The following is a 19,767-nucleotide window of genomic DNA, read 5'->3' on the forward strand; positions in this document are numbered from 1 at the left end:
ATTTTCCAAGCACAACCAGGCATCCTGGACCAGGTCTTGGGCCACCAACAAAGCCATTGTGAGGCTGAAGGCACTCAGACCTCTCAACAAATCCACAAAATGCCAATACCTGAAGCATCTTCCCACTCACTCACGTGCTGCAGAGGTCCTGCTATGATTCACTGAGAAGCTGTGGGATGACCAGCAGTTACCAGTGCCAAGCCTAAATGGTTCCTGAAGCATGGATCTGATTGTGCTGGAGTGACAACCATGAGCTTTCCTGGCATGGAGCTCTTGTTTGTGTTTGAAGCTCCCCATTTTGGTCCTGTAGCCCTGTATCTCCAGCAACAGCTGCTCAAGATTAAGAAAATAACATTAAAGGCCTGGCTGGCACTTCTGACTCAGCCCTCTTATGTAAAGGTATAAGTGCACATATGGTCCCTATCGCAGTGCTCCATGAGGCTGGGAATTATGCACCACCATAAGTTAGTTCCAGACAACGGTTGAATAAGGACCAGAACATCAGAAAGAGAGATTGGGATAGATCTTAACATCAGAGAGTGCAGTCACACCAGCCAGTGTGAAATACTGCCAGAATTATTTTGAGAGAGAGCAGTGAGGGACCTAACCATTCCTCATTATGATCTCAGGTCAACATAGTACTTTATAAAACTCCATTTACTTAATTACAATGACTACTCACTTTTGCTAATGTTCCAGAGATTGAACCTGTGTCCAGGTTTTGTTTTTTTTTTCTCATAGCTGTGTTGTTTTGATTAATGAGTAGTTCATCATAAACTGATCAACATTAGTCAAACACTGCACTACAGAACCACTGAAAAATCACATATTTGCTTTTTTTAAATAACTATTGCATAAAATGTTTTTCTACTTGATACCAAAGGATTAATGTGAAATTAGAGTTATGGCCAAAGCCGGCCAAAAACATTTTCAGAGTGCTGCAATCCTCTGCCAGTCTCTGTGTGCCCCCACTGCTGCAGCCAGTGCCCTCTCTTTGTATCCCTGTGACAGTGGAAGGTTTTTGATTCTGTGCAGATAGATAGGGCCATATGCAGCTTGCTAAGCTACATCAGAACCATGCAATTTATGTAACCTTAAAGTCTTCCAAGACCCTTCTGGAATCCATATATAACAATGATTTAATTCTATAGGTGAATAAGGGGCACACCAGTCAGTAGTTCCTATCCTCAAATCCCTTACACCATCAGTTCCAGCTGCGCTATGTGGATCTCATTAAAAGACTTTTCCCTTGTGTTGAAATTTCTCCTGAATTGGCCATACTAATACTCACAGCTGGGTAAGTAAGATCTTTATTTATTTGAGATGGAGCCATACAGAAATTACTCAAGCCCAAATGGGATTGTCTTAGTTCAGACTGCCACTGGATTCCAAATGGATTGGTTATTCTGTCAAAACACAGCCTGCATGCCTTTCTGCTATTTCATACTTTTGGGAGCACACAGGTAACGTTGTGCCCTGCTGACTTTTGCACCTCCTGAGTTCTCCTTATTTAGCTATCATTTTACATAGGGTAGTTAAAATGACTCTAAGAATTTGGCCTGAGGGGAATTAGGACATCTTCCTGCAGGACATTGTGTGGTGCTATGCACAGTTCATACACCAGAAGTGATACAGACAGTGCAGTATAGTGATCCAGCCAAACTAATCACCAGGGTAATTAACACAGGCCCAAATTTACACCAAGGGAACTAGATTACCTCCAGTTTGCCCATCAGTAGTTTACAATACAGCCCAGCACTGTCCTGCAGGAAGATGTCCTCACTGTCACTGGGAGTTCAAATATAGGGCCAGACGTGTGGATTGTCTGCACCCCGTGGAGCTGGGGTCAAGGAGAGTCCCCTCCATGAACAAGTGTCTTGAATCTTTTTTGTGGCCCAAGCTTGATGACTGAGTCCATGGTGCTGAACTTCATTTTTGCTCAGCCTGAGTACCAAAGCACTCTGAAAATCCAGCGCTGAATTATTTTTTGGTGTTGGGAACACATCCCAGGCTCATCATTGGTGGCAATAGTAGTCCCTCTGGTCTCATGTACTGCAATTCAGTAACCCATTATTAACGGTTGGTGGCAGTGAGCTAGCCCTTCTGATTTTTCTCTTCTGAATGAGACTAATTAGTTATGATAATTAGCAGAATTACTGCTCTCTGTTCCCCTCTTGGGAGTACAATAGTCACAATCTTATAACCACGTACTTCACTTTCTATCCTGGCTTCCTGAGAAAGGGAGTCAAACACCTTGATTAGAATTTGAGTCCCACAAAACAGTAATTTAGCCAGGCAGATTGTTAACATCATTTCAGTTCTTTTTGCATTACAGCTCCACTACAGTGCTATGTAGTAAGCATAGGGCCCATGTGAAGCCAAGCTCCCTGGCAGCATTTGCAGGGTCTGGCTGTAAGACAATGCCCTTTTTGAGAGAAAATCAAGGTCTGAACCCTCATTGATACTAGGTGATCCAGAATCAGCTCCTCTCAGAGACAAGAAAGGACAGTTGAGCTTTGTTAGACTTGATTTAGACAAATTTTGACTGCTAAGATGTGTCCTTTAAGGTGAAGGTTATGATTTCACACCCCAAGGTTATTGAATGCTATGTTTGATGGTTCCAGCCCTATCACACCCCCAGTGATACCACCACCAGTCTCCCCACCACAAACCAGCATCCATATCACACGAAGTGGTGGGTCTATGGTCCATGTTCTAGCAGTCCCCACTTCCAGTGCTGCTTTCTCCTTTAAAGTCCCCTTCCCACCAGTGCAGCCACAATGCTTTTCTCCAAAAATTTCTTCACATTTTTAAACCAGAATGAGAAACTGCTGGTGTCAGCTAGGGACTGTTTTATACCAACCACAAGGGTATTCCTCAACTAGCAAAGCCCACTCTTCCACATCCGTTGTGAGTATAAGTGGTGAATGAACTCTTTTACTTTACATCCCTCTGGTGCCCCACATAAAACTTTGAAAACTGATGTTTAACAATAATGGCTTTTTTTGTGCGTGTCCAAAATTTCCTGTTTTCTCTCTCCCCAGAAGACATTTGAATGACAAACAACATTTTTTGAGTCTCTGTAGTTTATTTTTTTCTGCCTCTTGCTCTTGCTTGATAGCAGACTGTCCACTTTCACTTGGACACAGCTATTTCCCATTACAATCAATTGTAGTATCATCAAGTATTATTATAAATTGAGACAGGAAACGGGGCAAAGGAGAAAATAAACATGTGAGACACAGCAGAAGGCAAAGTCCCACAACTCTTAATGCCCACCAAGCTCCCATGAATGTTGACAAAGAAAGAAAACCAGAAGAGGAACACAGGTTATGTTTATGCTGCTAAAGCCTTGCAAAGAAAACATTGAGTTGTTTCTTCTAAAAGAGCAATTCGTTTCTTTCTCTTCTTCCAGTGTAGGAGTTATGATCTATGATCGATCCCAAGGTGCAATGCACAGCATCCAAACTCAGAAGGTTCTAGAGATCTGAGGTACACAACAGACCACAGAGTCTATCTGGAAGGTTAATACTAGGAATTCTGCAGTTTTAACCACAGCAGGCTTATAGTAGGTGTCATTGTGGACAGAAATTATAGAGGTCATTATATAGGTCATAATTCATTGGTGAATTTGGAGGAAGTAATCTGGTGGAGGTGAGAGTACTCAGTCCTAGCGTCAGGGCAAGGGAAGACCATTATGCTGACATATGATGGCAGACAGCCTTGGGAGTGGGAAATAAGACTTAACTTTAACAGGGTTTGGTCAGTGTCTTCAAGCGGGTCACGTTTGCTGGGGCTGAGAAGCCAGAGCTGTAATGTAAGTTTAACAACGCAGTGCATGTTCCCATAAATGCCTGTCAGGAAAAAGATTCTCAGCAATCCTTCTAGGCTTCAAATAAAAATAGCTACTCCCCAGTGACACACAGCATCTATTCCCCAGTTCTCTGAAGCCCAGCCACCAGAAAAGGTAAACAAATGACACCATAGACGGAGCTGCAAAACGTGTTATGTTATTTAACATCGACCATTCCATATAATTAAGGGAGCACAATTACTTAAACATGCTTGTGATGTAAACAAAGATGCAAATTGCATTTCTAACTACTTTGACTGTACCCACAGCATAATTAGAAGTAGCAATTTATTACTCAATGTAATAATTACAAGTAATTAACTACTAGAAGCAATTAGAAATAGTAATTCATTTCTTAATGCAATGAGATGCTTTTGCAGCATGTGTGTGTGCGCGCACAAATACTTAAATGTTGATAATTACTTCAAAAAGACATTTATTCAGGGCTTCCGACTCTGCCTTGTATGAAACTATTTAATGTATCGGGAAGATTGATCGTAACTCTGTGCTAAGATTCTCCAGAGATTATTTGATCAAGGAGCAGGTATCCTCCAGTCAATATATTGGTGTGGTTTTTGTTTGTTTGTTTGTTTGTTTTTAATTTTATTTTATTTTCTAAAGCCAAATAGTGGATGGAGATCTTCAATGTAAAAATCAGTTACAATAGCCATATTCAAGATGATTTGTATGTTTTCGTCTGCTTACATCTTTTCTTGGAACACCATGCACAGAAGAAGCATGTTGAAATGAAATCTGTAGTTTATTAGCAGTGATATAATATTAAAAGAACTGTAAAAGACATATTAAAATATACCCTGAAATGACTACTGTATACCTACTTTTTAGAATTTTAAAATATTCACTGACCTAACTTAATGGGGAAGAGGAAACTAAGAAAACTACCCAAGAGACTGAGTGAAATTTAATAGTTTTTATTTATTTATTTATATTTTTTTTGGTAGACATTCAAAAGGGAATGGACAAGCATTTTGTATCAACACCCCATTTACTTCCTCCAGGTAGTTGCAAACAGGAGCATACAGCACAGGGCACCAAAGGTTTTCCTTTGGAGTTTTCCGGGAGGAAAAAGAAGAACCTGGCTAGAGAGACCAGATGACAGGAGCAAAAACCTCTGGGCTAGTTCCAATGCAAGGAATTGTGAGAATCAAGAATGAACTGGTTTTTTATTATTTTTAATATTATTTTTACAGCAAGCTGGTGGTAGATGGTCATTCCTGGATCAGAAATTCACTAGTTAAATTCTCATCAAAAAACACACAATGTCTATTATTCCAGCTCCATTTTTCACCAGATAAATTTCTTCACCTTTTAAACACCTTTTCTAAACAGATTCTCTCATTTCACTTCTCACTGGACAATGCTTACCAACATTATTAAAGGTACTTTAATATAAAAAAAAAAAAAAAACCTGTTCTCATTGGCCCTACTTTTCTAAGGAAAATGCACCCAAGGCAGCTGGTTATGAATCCTCCCCTAGATCTTCATAGCTTTGAAACCATGCAATATCTGTAAATTATGTTCAAAGGTATACACCTGGAAAGTGCCATTAAATGGTAAGGAACTGCAGGAATGCAGCTGCTTGGAGTACAATAGATTTACGCCAAAGGGATCCTGGAGAGGAGAACGTGCAGTCATTCTCTCTCTTAAAATCTCTTTCCTCCACATCTCTGTGTGGTGCAGTGTTTTTCCCAGTAATTAATTCCTAGAGTTTCACCCCCAGTGCATCCTTTTTAATGTGACTTGGCATTCATTGTGCCACATCAATTAATCCAGCTCAGTGAGTTGTGAAGTTAGGGAACAAGCCATTGGGTGAATTACAACTGAGAAAGGAGAAGGGGAAATCCACCAAATTAAAAAGAAAAGCAAACCCAAATCACCCTTGCATTTAACAGGCAAATAAAACTGGCCACATCAGAACTGAAAGTCCATTTCCCAATTGTCAAGTCTTTGACATAAGTGAGGTCTGGATACTGATAAAACAGTCACCTTGCCTGGAGTTCCTGAAAAAAAGAAAAAAGAGTGGTTAGAAGAGACTTCTTTACCATACTTCCAGAGACTCCTTCTCTTACCTAACTATAACCTTGGTCATTATTGCTGAGGTACAGTGCAGCACAAGAAAAAAGAAGAAAAAGCCTGATATTGATCGTTGTTTTTGTTATTACCATTATTCTGCATTTCATTCTCTTTACAGAAATTCCACTGTAGTTATCAGTAACTGGAGAAATAAACAGCTCTGCCAAAGATGTCCTGGATCAAGGAACTTCACCTGCCAGAGAAAGAACAAAACATTCTCAAGAGGTCTTTCTGAACTGAGGCCATGGATATGGCTGTCACTGAAAGGAAAACGTAGGATCTGTTGCCAAATCCTACAGTCAGACCTCTTTCTGCAAAGCCTCTTGCTTCCACACTCACTTGGATTTGCTAGGCATCTGCAGTCAGTCATGCCGACCCCGTGTCCTTCAATGCAGAAAAGGAAGGTGCATGCCAGAAGAAATAAAAACTATGTCACCCACTAGCACTTCCCTGTCCTGAATGTGTAACTTTTGCTAAAGACTACTCAGAGGCCACCCGTTACTCCAGACAATTGAAAGTCTTCTAGAATACTTTCAACTTAACATGAGGTGTGTCTCAGCGGTAGCTACCTGCCAGAGTTGTCTTCTGGAGAATTCTTCCCTTTGCTAATATTCATCCACCCCCTATCCATAGTACAAGGTTTGTAAGGGCACTCTAAAAGCAGCCTTGAATACACCTAATTTTGTGTGTCTTTTATTTTGTCTAACAAGAGCAAAAGAGAAATTTCATTCCCAGCTTGGTAGTTTCTAGGTCTCAGACTGCACCTTAAATAGTGAGAGAAATGGACAGTAGAACAGCAGTCAGCCTTTGTCCCCACCCAAATAGGAACCTGAAAAAACAACAGTGGCTTCAGATTATTCCAGTGAGGCTGTCAGTCCTTTCCTTTCCTTTCCTTTCCTTTCCTTTCCTTTCCTTTCCTTTCCTTTCCTTTCCTTTCCTTTCCTTTCCTTTCCTTTCCTTTCCTTTCCTTTCCTTTCCTTTCCTTTCCTTTCCTTTCCTTTCCTTTCCTTTCCTTTCCTTTCCTTTCCTTTCCTTTCCTTTCCTTTCCTTTCCTTTCCTTTCCTTTCCTTTCCTTTCCTTTCCTTTCCTTTCCTTTCCTTTCCTTTCCTTTCCTTTCCTTCCCTTCCCTTCCCTTCCCTTCCCTTCCCTTCCCTTCCCTTCCCTTCCCTTTCCTTCCCTTTCCTTCCCTTTCCTTACCTTTCCTTTCCCTTCCCTTCCCTTCCCGCAAGATCAAGATGTGCAGATGGACTTTGCCCAAAGGCTTTAGTCAGCATGAGTTGTGAAATTGCCTCACTACACAGTAAGTGTGACACACAAGAGAACTACAAACTAAAACCACTTTAAAAAACAGATGGTTCAGCCCACTGCTTGTCCTAGTGGCAAAGTGTAAGAAAATGCAAAGGAGTACCAAAGTGTACATACTCCTCGAATGGTCCTGGTGCTGTTTAAGCAGACAAGCAGCATTTCTGTGTGAAAGGAATTCCAAGATCTCAAGACACTGGATTCCAACAGCAAGTCAAAAACAGATGGGCAAATCATATCTGTGCTTCTGAAAACTCTCTTATGCTGCATAACTAAACCACCCCTCTGCACTCAGGTGCATTTCATGCTAACATAACAGGGAACACGATTTTATGATCTCTACTGGGAAAATAAATAAACAATTGCTTTTAAAAACAAATTGGTTTCTCTCTCCGCTCTCCACCTTTGCATGAGTTCTCAACTTATCAGCTAGATGGAGTTAAACAGCTATATTTCTAACATATTTTGCTCATATTTTATTTTGTTTCACTTATTATTTTTTTTTGAATCCTTTCCTGCATACAAATGAGAAAATTAATTTTTAAAATAATGTATATTCTGCCCACACATGCATAAAGAATATACTAGGTAAGGTGATGGAATATAAGTTATTTTATTTCAAAAACACATCCAAGATGTATTAAAACCTACAAATTCACTCTTGATTTGTAGCAAAAAAAATCTAATACAGCTTTTGCTTTATTCAAGTCATGTTTTGTGCTTTGGAATAGGGCACGAAGAAACGTTCTTCCTCTCAATTCAGAACAGCATAAATGTTCTCAGGTACTGTGGTGACATTCCACCGGGCAGCAGATGTTGGAGTAGCTGCCCTTGCCATACACTTTCAACAGGGCCAAAATTAACCATGTATGTGCAATCAGACTGTAGAGAAATGGGGTGCGAGTCAAATATACAGCAAATATTCTGACTTTCTGTCTAGAAACATCTTGTACATTTGCTTCTTACATACAAGAACATTTGACTCCTAAAAATTCCTCATCATTCAGAAGTTTTGATTACAGAAAGTGCTCTCTCTTTGTCACACACACCTACACACGCATGCATGTTCATATAAACACATGTAAATATTTATACAGGGTGATGTTTAATGAGTCATTATTTATTTTGGCTGCATTTTCTACTTTAGTTTTTAAACAGTTCCCTACACCATATACACCGTGTTTACATAATTGTTTTTCTGATAATACGATTGTTTTTTTTCTCCTCCAAAAATGAGCAAATAGAATCCCTTTTCTTTTCCTCTTTTTCTTTTATTAATGCCAGGTTAAGACTAAAATAGCAACAGCAACATCGCCATTCAGTAATACAATTTAGATGCAACAGAAACTCCTTCCTAATGAGAATTTTTTCTGCCCCTTCAAGCACAGAATCATTTTGTTACCAATCCACCAAGACCATTATTTTGATCTTAACAAGCCTAAAACCCATTATCTGGCTAGAAAAACAAAGAGGATACCAAACCTTATATGGAACTACATATAAGTTTTCCTCTACAATCTCAGGAAGTTTTTCCGTAGTGCAATTTTAGTATCTCATCTCAGAATCTGGAAAGAAAGTTATCTGAAGTGTTTTCATGAAAATCTTCATAAAAAGTGCACCTGTTGTCATCTTGTTCAAGCTAATTGGCACAGGGGGTTGTGAGTGTTTTACTCCTACTTGTGTCTACTGCAGGGAGCTCATTAAACTCTAGTTAAAGGTGGCTTCTGGAGAAAAAAAATAAAATATAAAATAAAATAAAATAAAATAAAATAAAATAAAATAAAATAAAATAAAATAAAATAAAATAAAATAAAATAAAATAAAATGGAAAATTTTGAAGTATTACTGTTTTCAGTTCCTTCTAGAAACACTGGGTATAGCACATGCAACTGTTCTGTTGTAGTTGTCATATCATTGTAGCTCCTCTGATGTCACCAGGGTAAAGTCCTGAATCTACCACATCTTTGTTAACAGGATTTTAGGGACTGCAAACCCACGGCCATTCCTCCCTGCATTACCCAGTACAGCTTCATCTCCCGATCACACACCAGGAAACAGGCAATGCAACACCTCCACCTCCACCATATCCACATCATAGTAGGAGCTGTTAGATGGTCTGGGCATGGTGGCAGTGGTCTCCAACTATGGAGGCCCTGCCGTTGTACAGGCGCAGCCACATCACACAACCTGCATGTGCTCATTACATGCAGAAAGCCAAAGGATGAGCCTCCAGCCAGCTCTCCTCATCCTTGCCCATACCCTCTGTAAACTCACACCTGATAGTTATTTTTAGAGAATAAAGGTGATGCAGAGTTGCTACTGCACTTTTTCTCGAAAGTTTTTTTTGGTTTCTGAATGGAAATGTAACATTTATTTTTTTTTTTAAGAAAAAATGTCCTTTATATTGTTCAAGTTTGTAACAAAAACAACTTATTTTGCTAAGAGCCAAAGCACCCAGAGTACTCTCTTCTACAACAGCAACAAAAAACAGGAAAAAGTCTACTTTTTGTCTCAGTGTTGATGGGTTTTATTGGAAAAAAAAAAAAAAAAAGAAATTTGAAAAAATCATTAAGCATATGCTCATAGTCTCAAACTGACACAGTTTCTAACTCCAGTGGGATTTCCTATTAAGGGAAGCATGCAGCCTATTTGTGGGCATTTGCAGCAGATGAAGGAAATATTCAGTCAAAAAGCAAATCAAAGGTCACTACAGCTAAAGACATCCCTACCACTTCACTTCACTAACCCTTCTCAGAAAGAACTGATCAGGCACCTAACACGATCTTAACCACAGAACCCAAATACATGCAATACTATCTTGTGAATTTGTACAAGAGCTGAAGATTAAGTGATGCTTCTTTCAGCCCCTGGAACTGTTCCTGTGTACAAGCCAACGAGCTTCTCCACCATCTCTGACCACCAATGCAAGCTTTACCTAGCAGAGAACAATATGAAACTACGGCAGAAACAAGTACCATGCAGAACAGACACCATTGCCTTTGGGAGAAATCATTTCTTTTGTTGGAAGACTGGTTTCTTTGGTTATTATTTAGAAAAATTGATTCAGCTCACAGTTTCAGTACCTCCAGCACTGGATCATTATTTTCTTGCAATCCATGATGTTTCAATGGTACCTAGTTCTATCCCTTCACAGGAAGTGCTATGAGGGAATTGACTGAGTCCCAAAAAAAATATTAGGAAGACATAAATTACGTATCTGGTGCCCTTCAAAAATATCTCAGGAGGAAAACTTATCAAGCAAGATTTTGTCTGCATGTGCAGCACCTGCCTGCAAGCTGCTATTCTTGTCATTAAGCAGGGGTGCCATTTAACAAGCTTGACTAGCAGAAAGAGCTAGAAGTTATCCATCAGTCAATGTCAAATCAATGTCCATCAGTCATTGACTGGCTGTTAATGACAAGGTGTATTTTGGGAAGACAGAGGGTATCAACAGTGTATCTTGGACATAGCCCAAGTTAGGTAGGCACAAGGTACCCAGTGAATTCTCTCCTGTGGTTTTAATTGATCACAAGACTTTTTGTACTTGGCTCTGAGCTCTCTGTTGTGCTGTGTACAATTCAACAGCAGCTGGGCTTCGCTCCAGCAGCACCAGTTTCAGAGAAGAATGAGGATGGACATGTTGTGCCAGCCAAACCTAAGATTTCCAATAACTGATTTCTTAGAGAAAATGCAGTGGCTCTCACCCATCTCAGCTTCAGCAGAGCACTTAATGCCACACACCATGAGAAATTACATACTAAATTTGCAAAGACAGAGCTTAGCAGAGGAACCCACACTTTTAGGTAAGGGCCTAGAAAATGTAGAAATATCTGTAGTAAAAAAGAGAACTACAAAGCTGGAGGAAGGCATCCTACAAAAGTGGAGTTCTTTAGGAAAGGATCCATGCAACCAATTATAAGGACTGAAAAGAGGAGGCACTGACAACACAAGGTGGAGGACACTGCCATCAAGACAACTGGACAGCCCTGAGAACTAGATAAAAGTTTACATTATCACACAAACTAAAATAATAATGTACAGTGAGATGAATTAACAATTAAAATCTGTAGCAAAAACAGCCACAGACAAATGAGTTATAGTTGCCACACACACACAAAAGCAGTCATAGTACACATCAGCTAAAGTATTTCCAATGGAGATGGGCAAATATTAACAGCATTGCACAAGGCATGAGAAAGATCTCATTTGGAGCAATACGCACTGTGCTGGTAATCCAGTCTCAGGTCAATTAATTCCGACTGAAGCATGATGAAAGATGATGAGGGGAATGTGAAGCCTGTCTTATGAGAGAAGCCTGGGAGAGGTTGGTTTGTTTAATTTCCCAGATAAAAAATGAAATGGATAGGATCACTTTCGACAAACATATCCAGAAATAAGTGTCAGAAGAGGTATTTAAAGCACTGGGAAAAGATGTCAGCAGAACAAAAGGATATAAACAGGTATTGAATAAATTTAAAATATAAATTAGATTATTTTTTTTTAATAAATGGAAGATATAGATTCTGGAACAGTATTGCAACAGGAGTAAAAGCAGTAAAACATTAATTGATTTTAAGATAGCAGACGTTTTTAACAAGGGAAGATATGTCATGGCTGCCTGCAATAACAGAGGTTAATGGTTAGAAACTCCTACACTCGCTTCCTGTCCTGTATTCTCATGAATTCTCTGTAGTAACATCTACTTAATTTGTTCTGTGGTTGGGGACCCATCAACAGCCTATGTTCTCCAGGCTGCCTAAACTACTGATGAAATATAGGAAGCCATATTATCTTTACTGTGACTTCCAATTTCTCTAATACTGGTGCTGAGACCCAAAAATGGTTCTGCCTCAAAAAATCTACTTAATCAGAAAAAATAAAAAATAAAAAAAAAAATAAAAAAAAAAGAAAAAAAAAAAGTACCAGGGAAATATTCATAGTATCACGTTATCACAGTATCACAGTTCAGGCTAGAAGAGACTTTAAGGTACCCCTAGTCCGACTTCTAGTTCAAACCAGGGTGAGATTTGAGAATAGAATGGGCTATTATCCAGCTGGGTCTTAAAAACCTGTTAGGATGTAGACTGTATGACATCTCTGGGCTAGCTGCTTCACTGCTAAATTGTCATCGTAGGGAAAAAAATAATAAATTTAAATTTAAAAATAATAATAATTTAAAAAACATTTTTTCTTTATTATTATCATGAACCTTTTTTGCTTCAGCTTATGCCTGTTGTCTCTCATCTTCCCAACATGCATCACTGTGAAGAACCTGGCTCCATCTTCCCACTAACCTCCCCATAGGAACCATGGGACTCCTTTTAGTTCATACAAAGCTTTATCTTCTCCAGGGTGAACAAGACCAGCTCACACAGCTTGTGTTCACAGGGCATGTGCTCCCAACCATGTTGATGCCCCTTCTGTCATATGTATATTATAAGGTCTCACAAGCAACATGGACATGACACTCAGTTTCTAGAAGTGCCCCTTATGCAGGTGGCCAAGAGGAGAAATTTTAAAGTGCACTTTTACACCATCTAACTATTTCTCATGCATGAGAGACAAGAGCCTGCCACATCTCATCTTTTGTAGGATTGCCTTGTTAATCATAGTCCCCAAATTAAAATGAACAGAATCACAGAATCACAGAATCACAGAATCACAGAATCACAGAATCACAGAATCACAGGATCACAGGATCACAGGATCACAGAACTGTAGGGGTTGGAAGGGACCTCCAAAGATCATAGAGTCCAATCCCCTTGCCAAAGCAGGTTCCTCAGAGCAGACTGCCCAGGTAGGCGTCCAGACAGGCCCTGAATATCTCCAGAGAAGGAGACTCCACAACCTCCCTGGGCAGCCTGCTCCAATGCTCCATCACCCTCACCGTGAAGAAGTTCTTTTGCATGTTGGTGCGGAACTTCCTGGGCTCTAACTTGCAGCCATTGCCCCTTGTCCTATCCCCACAAACCACTGAGAAGAGGTTGGCCACATCCTTCTGCCCCCCACCCCTCAGATATTTATATACACTGAGGAGATCCCCTCTCAGTCTTCTCTTTCCAGGCTGAACAGACACAGGTCTCTCAGCCTTTCTACATAGGGAAGATGCTCCAGGCCCCGTGTCATCTTTGTGGCCCTCTGCTGGACTATTTCCAGGAGATCCCTGTCTTTCTTGTACCAGGGAGCCCAGAACTGGACACAGTGCTCTGGGTGAGGCCTGACCAGGGCAGAGTAGAGGGGGAGGATCACCTCCCTTGACCTGCTTTCTTGGGCCTTACACTTAAGGCCTGAGAATCCCATTTTTTAGCCTGAGTAGCAGTGGTAAGGAAAGTGTTGGAGTACCCTGACTGATCACTGGTGGGTGTCATGACAGAAATCAGCTTGCATCATGTAAGGAGAAGGTGTATGATTGTATTTATTTTTTAAAGCAAAAATGAAAGGCATCAACTTATGGGAGTGAAGAAGGAATTCTCTATGGACAGGATGTGTGCTGTGTGTCTTGGGAAAACCCACCCGGCTCTGTCCGATGCTGGTAGAAGGCAGGATCACCTCCACATGAAAGATTTCCTTTCTGTCTACATTCATCTTCTTATTCCTTCTAACTAGAACAGACACTGTCCTGTTGGGCCTTTCTTTTGTGATCCAGAAAGGGCCCTGCACAACCTGTCCCCCTATACAGACATCCCTGGGTCAGAGCAGGAGGAGGCAAAACAGGCCAGCAGGTTTTCCCTAAGGGCAGTGTCAGGAGGGGTAGGGTCACAGGCAGGAGCTGGGTCACCTGTATCCAAAAGGGCCCCAGAGAATCCCTAGGGAGTCACCCAGACTGACAACATTTCCCTTTACTGGACTCTTCCAGTACGTGAGCAGAGTCTTCTGCCCACACTGACGTGTTGCCTGGAAATACTTGGGCGTCCCTACCTGCCACTCAGAAGTTGCCTTCTTTGGGCAAAGAGCATAAAGCAGGAAATGTAAAGCAGCATCACAGGAAGGCAACACACATCCCGTATCATTAGGCAGGATGTTTTGCATGCACGAGTAGCTTGTCAGAAAATAGTCCCTGCTTCAAGGGATGCCTCTGGACATGGGACAGCTAAGGCCCACTATAAAAGCCAGCCCAGCTCCATGCTCTCACATCCACTTTTCTGGCCTTCTTCTTGTTGGGAACTAGGTGAGTGTGAAGCCTCTTCTTGTCTCCCTCATTCTCCCACAGGAGGATTCTGTTCCTTGGACCTTTCAGCTGCTATCAGCTGTGTGTCCTGCCAAATCTTGGGACTGCTGGTTGTGGGAGAGTCAAGAGGTAGAAGGTTTGTCATGGAGGAAGACTGGGCTTTAGTATGATGGTTCCTGTGCTGGAGCCTAGGCACAGCCTCCAGCTCACTGTACTGCCTGTGCCTTGGTTCTGTTAGGGTGTGGTGACAGGCTGCTCCTCATGCATGCTCATGTTCTGCTTCCTCTCTGCCCTCTCTCCCAGGTGCACCTCCTGCCCCCAGACATGTCCTGCTACGACCAGTGCCTGCCATGCCAGCCCTGCGGCCCAACCCCGCTGGCCAGCAGCTGCAACGAGCCCTGCGTCAGGCAGTGCCAGAACTCCACCATCGTCATTGAGCCCTCTCCTGTGGTGGTGACCCTGCCCGGCCCCATCCTCAGCTCCTTCCCGCAGAACACCGTTGTGGGATCCTCCACCTCTGCTGCCGTTGGCAGCATCCTCAGCTGTGATGGAGTCCCCATCAACTCTGGGTCCTTTGACCTCTCCTGTATTACCAGCCGCTACTGTGGCAGCAGGTGCCGCCCCTGCTAAAGATGCCAGACAGTGCCCTAGACCATGATCCCAGGAATTCAGAACATGCTGCTGGACAAAAGTGGATGGAAGAACAAACATTATGCTGTTGTTTTAAGAGGACCTGACCATCTCTGGCTTGTCCTGTAAAGACAGACAGGAAGGGGCCAGCCTGGATTCTATGACAACATGGCCAATGTATACCTATCTTGTTTTCCACACACTCTTTTTCTTTCTTTGCTTTCTTGCCCTCTGCTTTGCACGAGGCCCCCAGAAACCAGCCTGGAGAGACCTGCTAGTCCCTCTCCCCATGTGGGCCAGGTAGATTGATGCCCTGTTGCAAGTCTGCCATTGGAAAAGCTGAACAGATTTTTGTCTGCTCCTGCTGTGCTACGACCTCGGGGCCTGCTCTTGGAGTCACCTCCTTTCCCCCCTGAGCCTCAATAAACATTTGCAGCAACCCTGAGTGTGTCCCTGTGTGGTCTTTTCATCTGGATACAGATGGCCAAGGGAGAAAACCATTCCTTAGTGGGAATAGGCTGGGGGCACTGCCTCATTCCTCTAGGCACTGGAGGGTGGGACATACTGCGGCAATTCATCTTTCAGGCACTGTCTCTTGAAGGTGAGGAAGACATCCCTAGTTCCTCCACAGCCAATGGCCACCAGTCCTTGACTTGTGACATCTCTGCCCAGACAAGTTCTGATGAAATTGGAGGCCCCAGATCTTGGGGAAGAGTGTTTGTCTTGCTTTGGGTAGAGCTGTGCTGGAGATGGAGGCTCAGACAAAGATGATCTCAAAGGATTGCAGAAACTGGGAATGGGTAATTGTCTTGGGGATGGCCCTCTGTCTCACCTCCATGTTCACCTTTCCTCCACCACCTGATCATGGGCATCATGTCTGAGCATGGAGAGCAGGAACAGCTTCCCTGTGCATCCCCATCACACTTTAGCACAGCGTCTGGCATGACCTAGCTGTTGCCAAGATGCGTTGGGCTGAGGAGATCCACAGGTTCGTACTGGTACCAGTCACATCAGGCCACACACTGGAGCCCCCAGTCCCTGTGAATGCAACTCCTCTTTCATGAGGGCAGGCCCAGGACAGGGACCAATGCCCAAACACTCATGGCTGCTCGGTGTTGCTTTCTTTTCCCCAAACATGGATCAGCTTTCATCAGGCCCTGGAACTCAGAGGCCCCATAGGCAGCACAACCCCATCATGCTCCAGAAAAGAGATTCTTTGGGAGCAGATATCCCACAGTCTCTGCTGAAACATAGCAGTGAGAATGGTACCTGATTTTGCTCTCAGCAAGGTCTGTGACATTCCTTAAAATCTTGTGCTTCAATATTTCCCCACCTTACAGAAAAGGCTGAATTATTGTGGTTGAACAGTCTTGATCACTTGTGTTTTGCTGCAAAATGAACAAAAAGCATGGAATTGCATGTGAAGACTTAAGGCAGAACAACACTGAGGAGACAAACACAGGCCTTGGAGGAGATGTACATTTTTATTATTCTTCAGGTATGGCCCTTGTGGGCCAATTTTGATTCCCCTGAAAATAAAAACTCCAGCACCTAATTCAGGAGAAACTAAAATCTCATTTCCAGATCAAATCAACTAATCCAGAATGCCTGTATGTTTGGAGTTGGCTGACTCCTGTAATCATGTACTTGTAGATGCCACTGCCTTTTGCTGGAAGAAACAAACTACCATGGTTTAAAAAATATATAATAGGAAATATGCAAAATAAAATCCTTCAGGTTCTTCTTTCCATAACTCTGAAATAAAATCTAATAAATCTCCATATTCACATAAATCCATAAGATAGGAGGAGAAACAAAGGACTCAAAGGACCTCACAGCGCCGCAGGTGCTGACTATCCTGTGCTGCCTCAGTGCTGTTCATTTATGTTCAGCAGCCTCTTCTGGGTTTAAATATTTCAGCTATTCTTTTGCTGCTGCCTATTGCAGCTACAAAAACATTACAAGCCTGGAAGCACGATGTGAAATGTTAGCACTTGTTTATGGAGGCAGAAACCCCTACCCCGGAATCCAGCAGTGAGACCAGCTCAAGCTGTTCGCATTCACCCCTCTCCAAAGGCTGCAGCTGCTGCTGCTGGGGATAGCAGGGCTTGGTGAACATTACAGCTGCAGTGGAGGCATTGCCATCTGCACAACCACAGGTGGATGCACAATTAGCCAAGCATATTTCCAGCATTATACAGAGCCACCTACCCTCTACCTCTTTCACTAACGTACATCTGTTCCCTGCTATAATTAACTAGAAAAAAAAAATACAATGTTTTCTTAGCTAAATATGTCACTTTACTTGCACCCACCCCATTGTGTGAGGGTTTGTGGAATACTCTTAATGGTGAAGCCACAAAAATATAGAATCACACACCAGTATTACTTTAGCACCATCCTTGCTTCTAAAGGCTGAAGTCCAGGAAGTATTTCTGTAAATAATTCTTAATAGGAGTGGTTTGGAAAGGAAAGATAAAAAATCTGACATAAAAAAGAAAGCTCAAATAATTAGCCAACATGCAACATGATCCATGGTAGGCTTTTGTATCCTGAAGTTCAAGCCAGTCACTATCACTAGCTCTTTCTTGAGTTATGTAAGTCTAACTGTGCATTAGACTGAGGAGACAAGGAAAAGCCATGTAATCCAAATCAGCTTGTAGCAGCAAAATTTTCTGCCATCCAGACATTCCTGACATCTGATCCCACTTCAGACTATAAAAAGAATAGCAGAAAACAAACTTTTCTGCTTATATTACATTTTTCTTTGGAGTATTCTTCAAAACATAAAACATGAGATTAATTTATGGGGTGCTAGTCATTAGAAATTGCAAATTGCCTTGGCATGTTGTTACACTTGAAGGAATAGAATTGATTACCAGGATTAAAACACCAGTGCTTTTAAGTAAGTCATGTTCTGCATGCAGATATTTAGTACATCTATGCATTCAAGCAGCATAAAACAAACAAAACAAAAAAAATAGTGCAATATAGTCATGTAACAGAGGATGCTACAGACAAGCTGAAGGGTCTGGAGCCACAGGAATACAGTTCTGTGTGAACTAAATCACAGCAAAGACTTCACACCATTAAAGCTTCTTCCAGGGAAATTAGTAACCCTGAGAGTGTCATTTTGCAAGCAGCATGAAAGCCAGAAATGTGAGAACAACACAGTTTGAACTTCAGAAACACACTGCATTCATTGCAAGAAAAGGGCTCCCCAAAAACACCACCTGCCCCCATTTACTGCTTAGTCCTGGTCAGTCCAAGAGGAATTAAATGTGTGGTTAGAAGTGCTAACTCTCACAAGTCAATATTTGAACTGATTGGATTAATGAAGTGACCGAAAGCTTCAATAACAGAGCAGGAATCCATTCCTGGTTTTCCCGCCTTGATGGGAAACAAATAGCAGCAATAACAAAATATTTCCTGGAAAAATAACCAGACAGAGCAGGGCTATGCAAAAGATCTAAATAATGCATACACTGACTGAGAAAATTTATCTTTATCCCTGATAGGGAGGGAAGGGAACAAGGCGGTGTGTGGTGCTGTCAAGCAGTATCAGCTGGCACAGCAACCCAGGACAGACCCACATCTTTTGCAGCATTTGCTGAAGTTTAGAGGGACATACACAGAGCCTGGAGAAAAGGCATCTCTTTTCTCTGAAACAAGTTTGTCAGCTGCTTGACTTCTGCTGTACTTCAAAGGAATCTTTTTTTTTTTTTTCTCAAAAATTTTGTTTGTTCTCAATACCTCACTGATATCTCCAATGTCCAGACTGGGAGGGAAGGAAGGGATCTAGACTAAAAATTGAGGAATAGCACCATTCTTCCCCAGACAAGAACAGGAATAGGGAAGGGAGAAATCAACTGCATCCTAAGAATTCCAAGGAGAAAACAAAAATAAAAAATATAAAATAAAAAATAACAATAAAAAATAAAAAATCATTGCCTGACCAGGAACAGAAATAAACACTGTGATCCCTGTCCTGCTTCATGCCAGTGGTGCCCAGAAGAAGGGCTAAAAACCAGGAGCAGAGTGTTCAACACCTTGCAAGATGGGCAAGACATTTCTATCACTGTTCAGCTGCCTGAAAACTCAAAAGCACATAGAAAATTTCTCTTTTTCTGACATCTCCCTAAGAGATGTTTATTTTGCACATGCAGCCACCCCTGCTGAGCTCACTGCCACACACAGCTCTTGCACAGAGGCTGGAATTGCAGTGTGAACCAACTCAGTGCAAGAAAACTGTTGGGAGCTTTCACTCCAGCTCTTCATGAACACCCGAATGGATTTCCTTGGAGCAAGCTCTAAATTTTCAATGTTCCTTGTCATTGTTTCTCCAGCATGCACTGTCATTCAGGTGACAAAAACTGCATAATGTGCATTGCCCCCACATCATTCTGCTGGTGGCAAACTTGTGTTTGCCTCACTGCAAAAACACACGAAGCAATACCATGTGCATATAGTTATTCTTCTGGCAATGTACTAGCAGCCAGTGTCTGTCCTCATTATTATCATGGCTGCTTGAACCCCTTCCCTGGGGCCACCTGCAAATGCCTTTAAAACTGAGTGAGATATTGTTTCATTGGGAGCCCTAGTCTCAAATTTAGTTTTACTAAAGAAGTTGCACTAAGGAATTTGTACTATAAATTGCTGAGATGAAGAAAAAGTGGCTCTTCCTTCTTGTTTCCTACGGCAGTTCCTCCCAACCCTACTC

General features: G+C 41.8%; 1 protein-coding gene and 1 long non-coding RNA gene across 2 annotated transcripts; both read left to right on the forward strand.

Moving 5' to 3' along the window:
• The first annotated feature begins 1,161 nt into the window (after window positions 1-1,161).
• Window positions 1,162-6,392, forward strand: LOC140001690 (uncharacterized). The gene is made up of 2 exons (XR_011807171.1): window positions 1,162-1,297; window positions 6,066-6,392. It is a non-coding gene; the product is annotated as an uncharacterized lncRNA (long non-coding RNA).
• A 7,911-nt stretch (window positions 6,393-14,303) lies between these two features.
• Window positions 14,304-15,492, forward strand: LOC106016676 (feather keratin Cos1-1/Cos1-3/Cos2-1). The gene is given in 2 exon segments (XM_072034119.1): window positions 14,304-14,417; window positions 14,721-15,492. Coding segments are annotated over 2 exon segments (426 nt in total). The 5' UTR covers window positions 14,304-14,318; the 3' UTR covers window positions 15,048-15,492.
• Window positions 15,493-19,767: the final 4,275 nt, after the last annotated feature.

The sequence above is a fragment of the Anas platyrhynchos genome, chromosome 2 (assembly GCF_047663525.1).
Source record: "Anas platyrhynchos isolate ZD024472 breed Pekin duck chromosome 2, IASCAAS_PekinDuck_T2T, whole genome shotgun sequence".
Classification (NCBI taxonomy): Eukaryota; Metazoa; Chordata; class Aves; order Anseriformes; family Anatidae; genus Anas; species Anas platyrhynchos.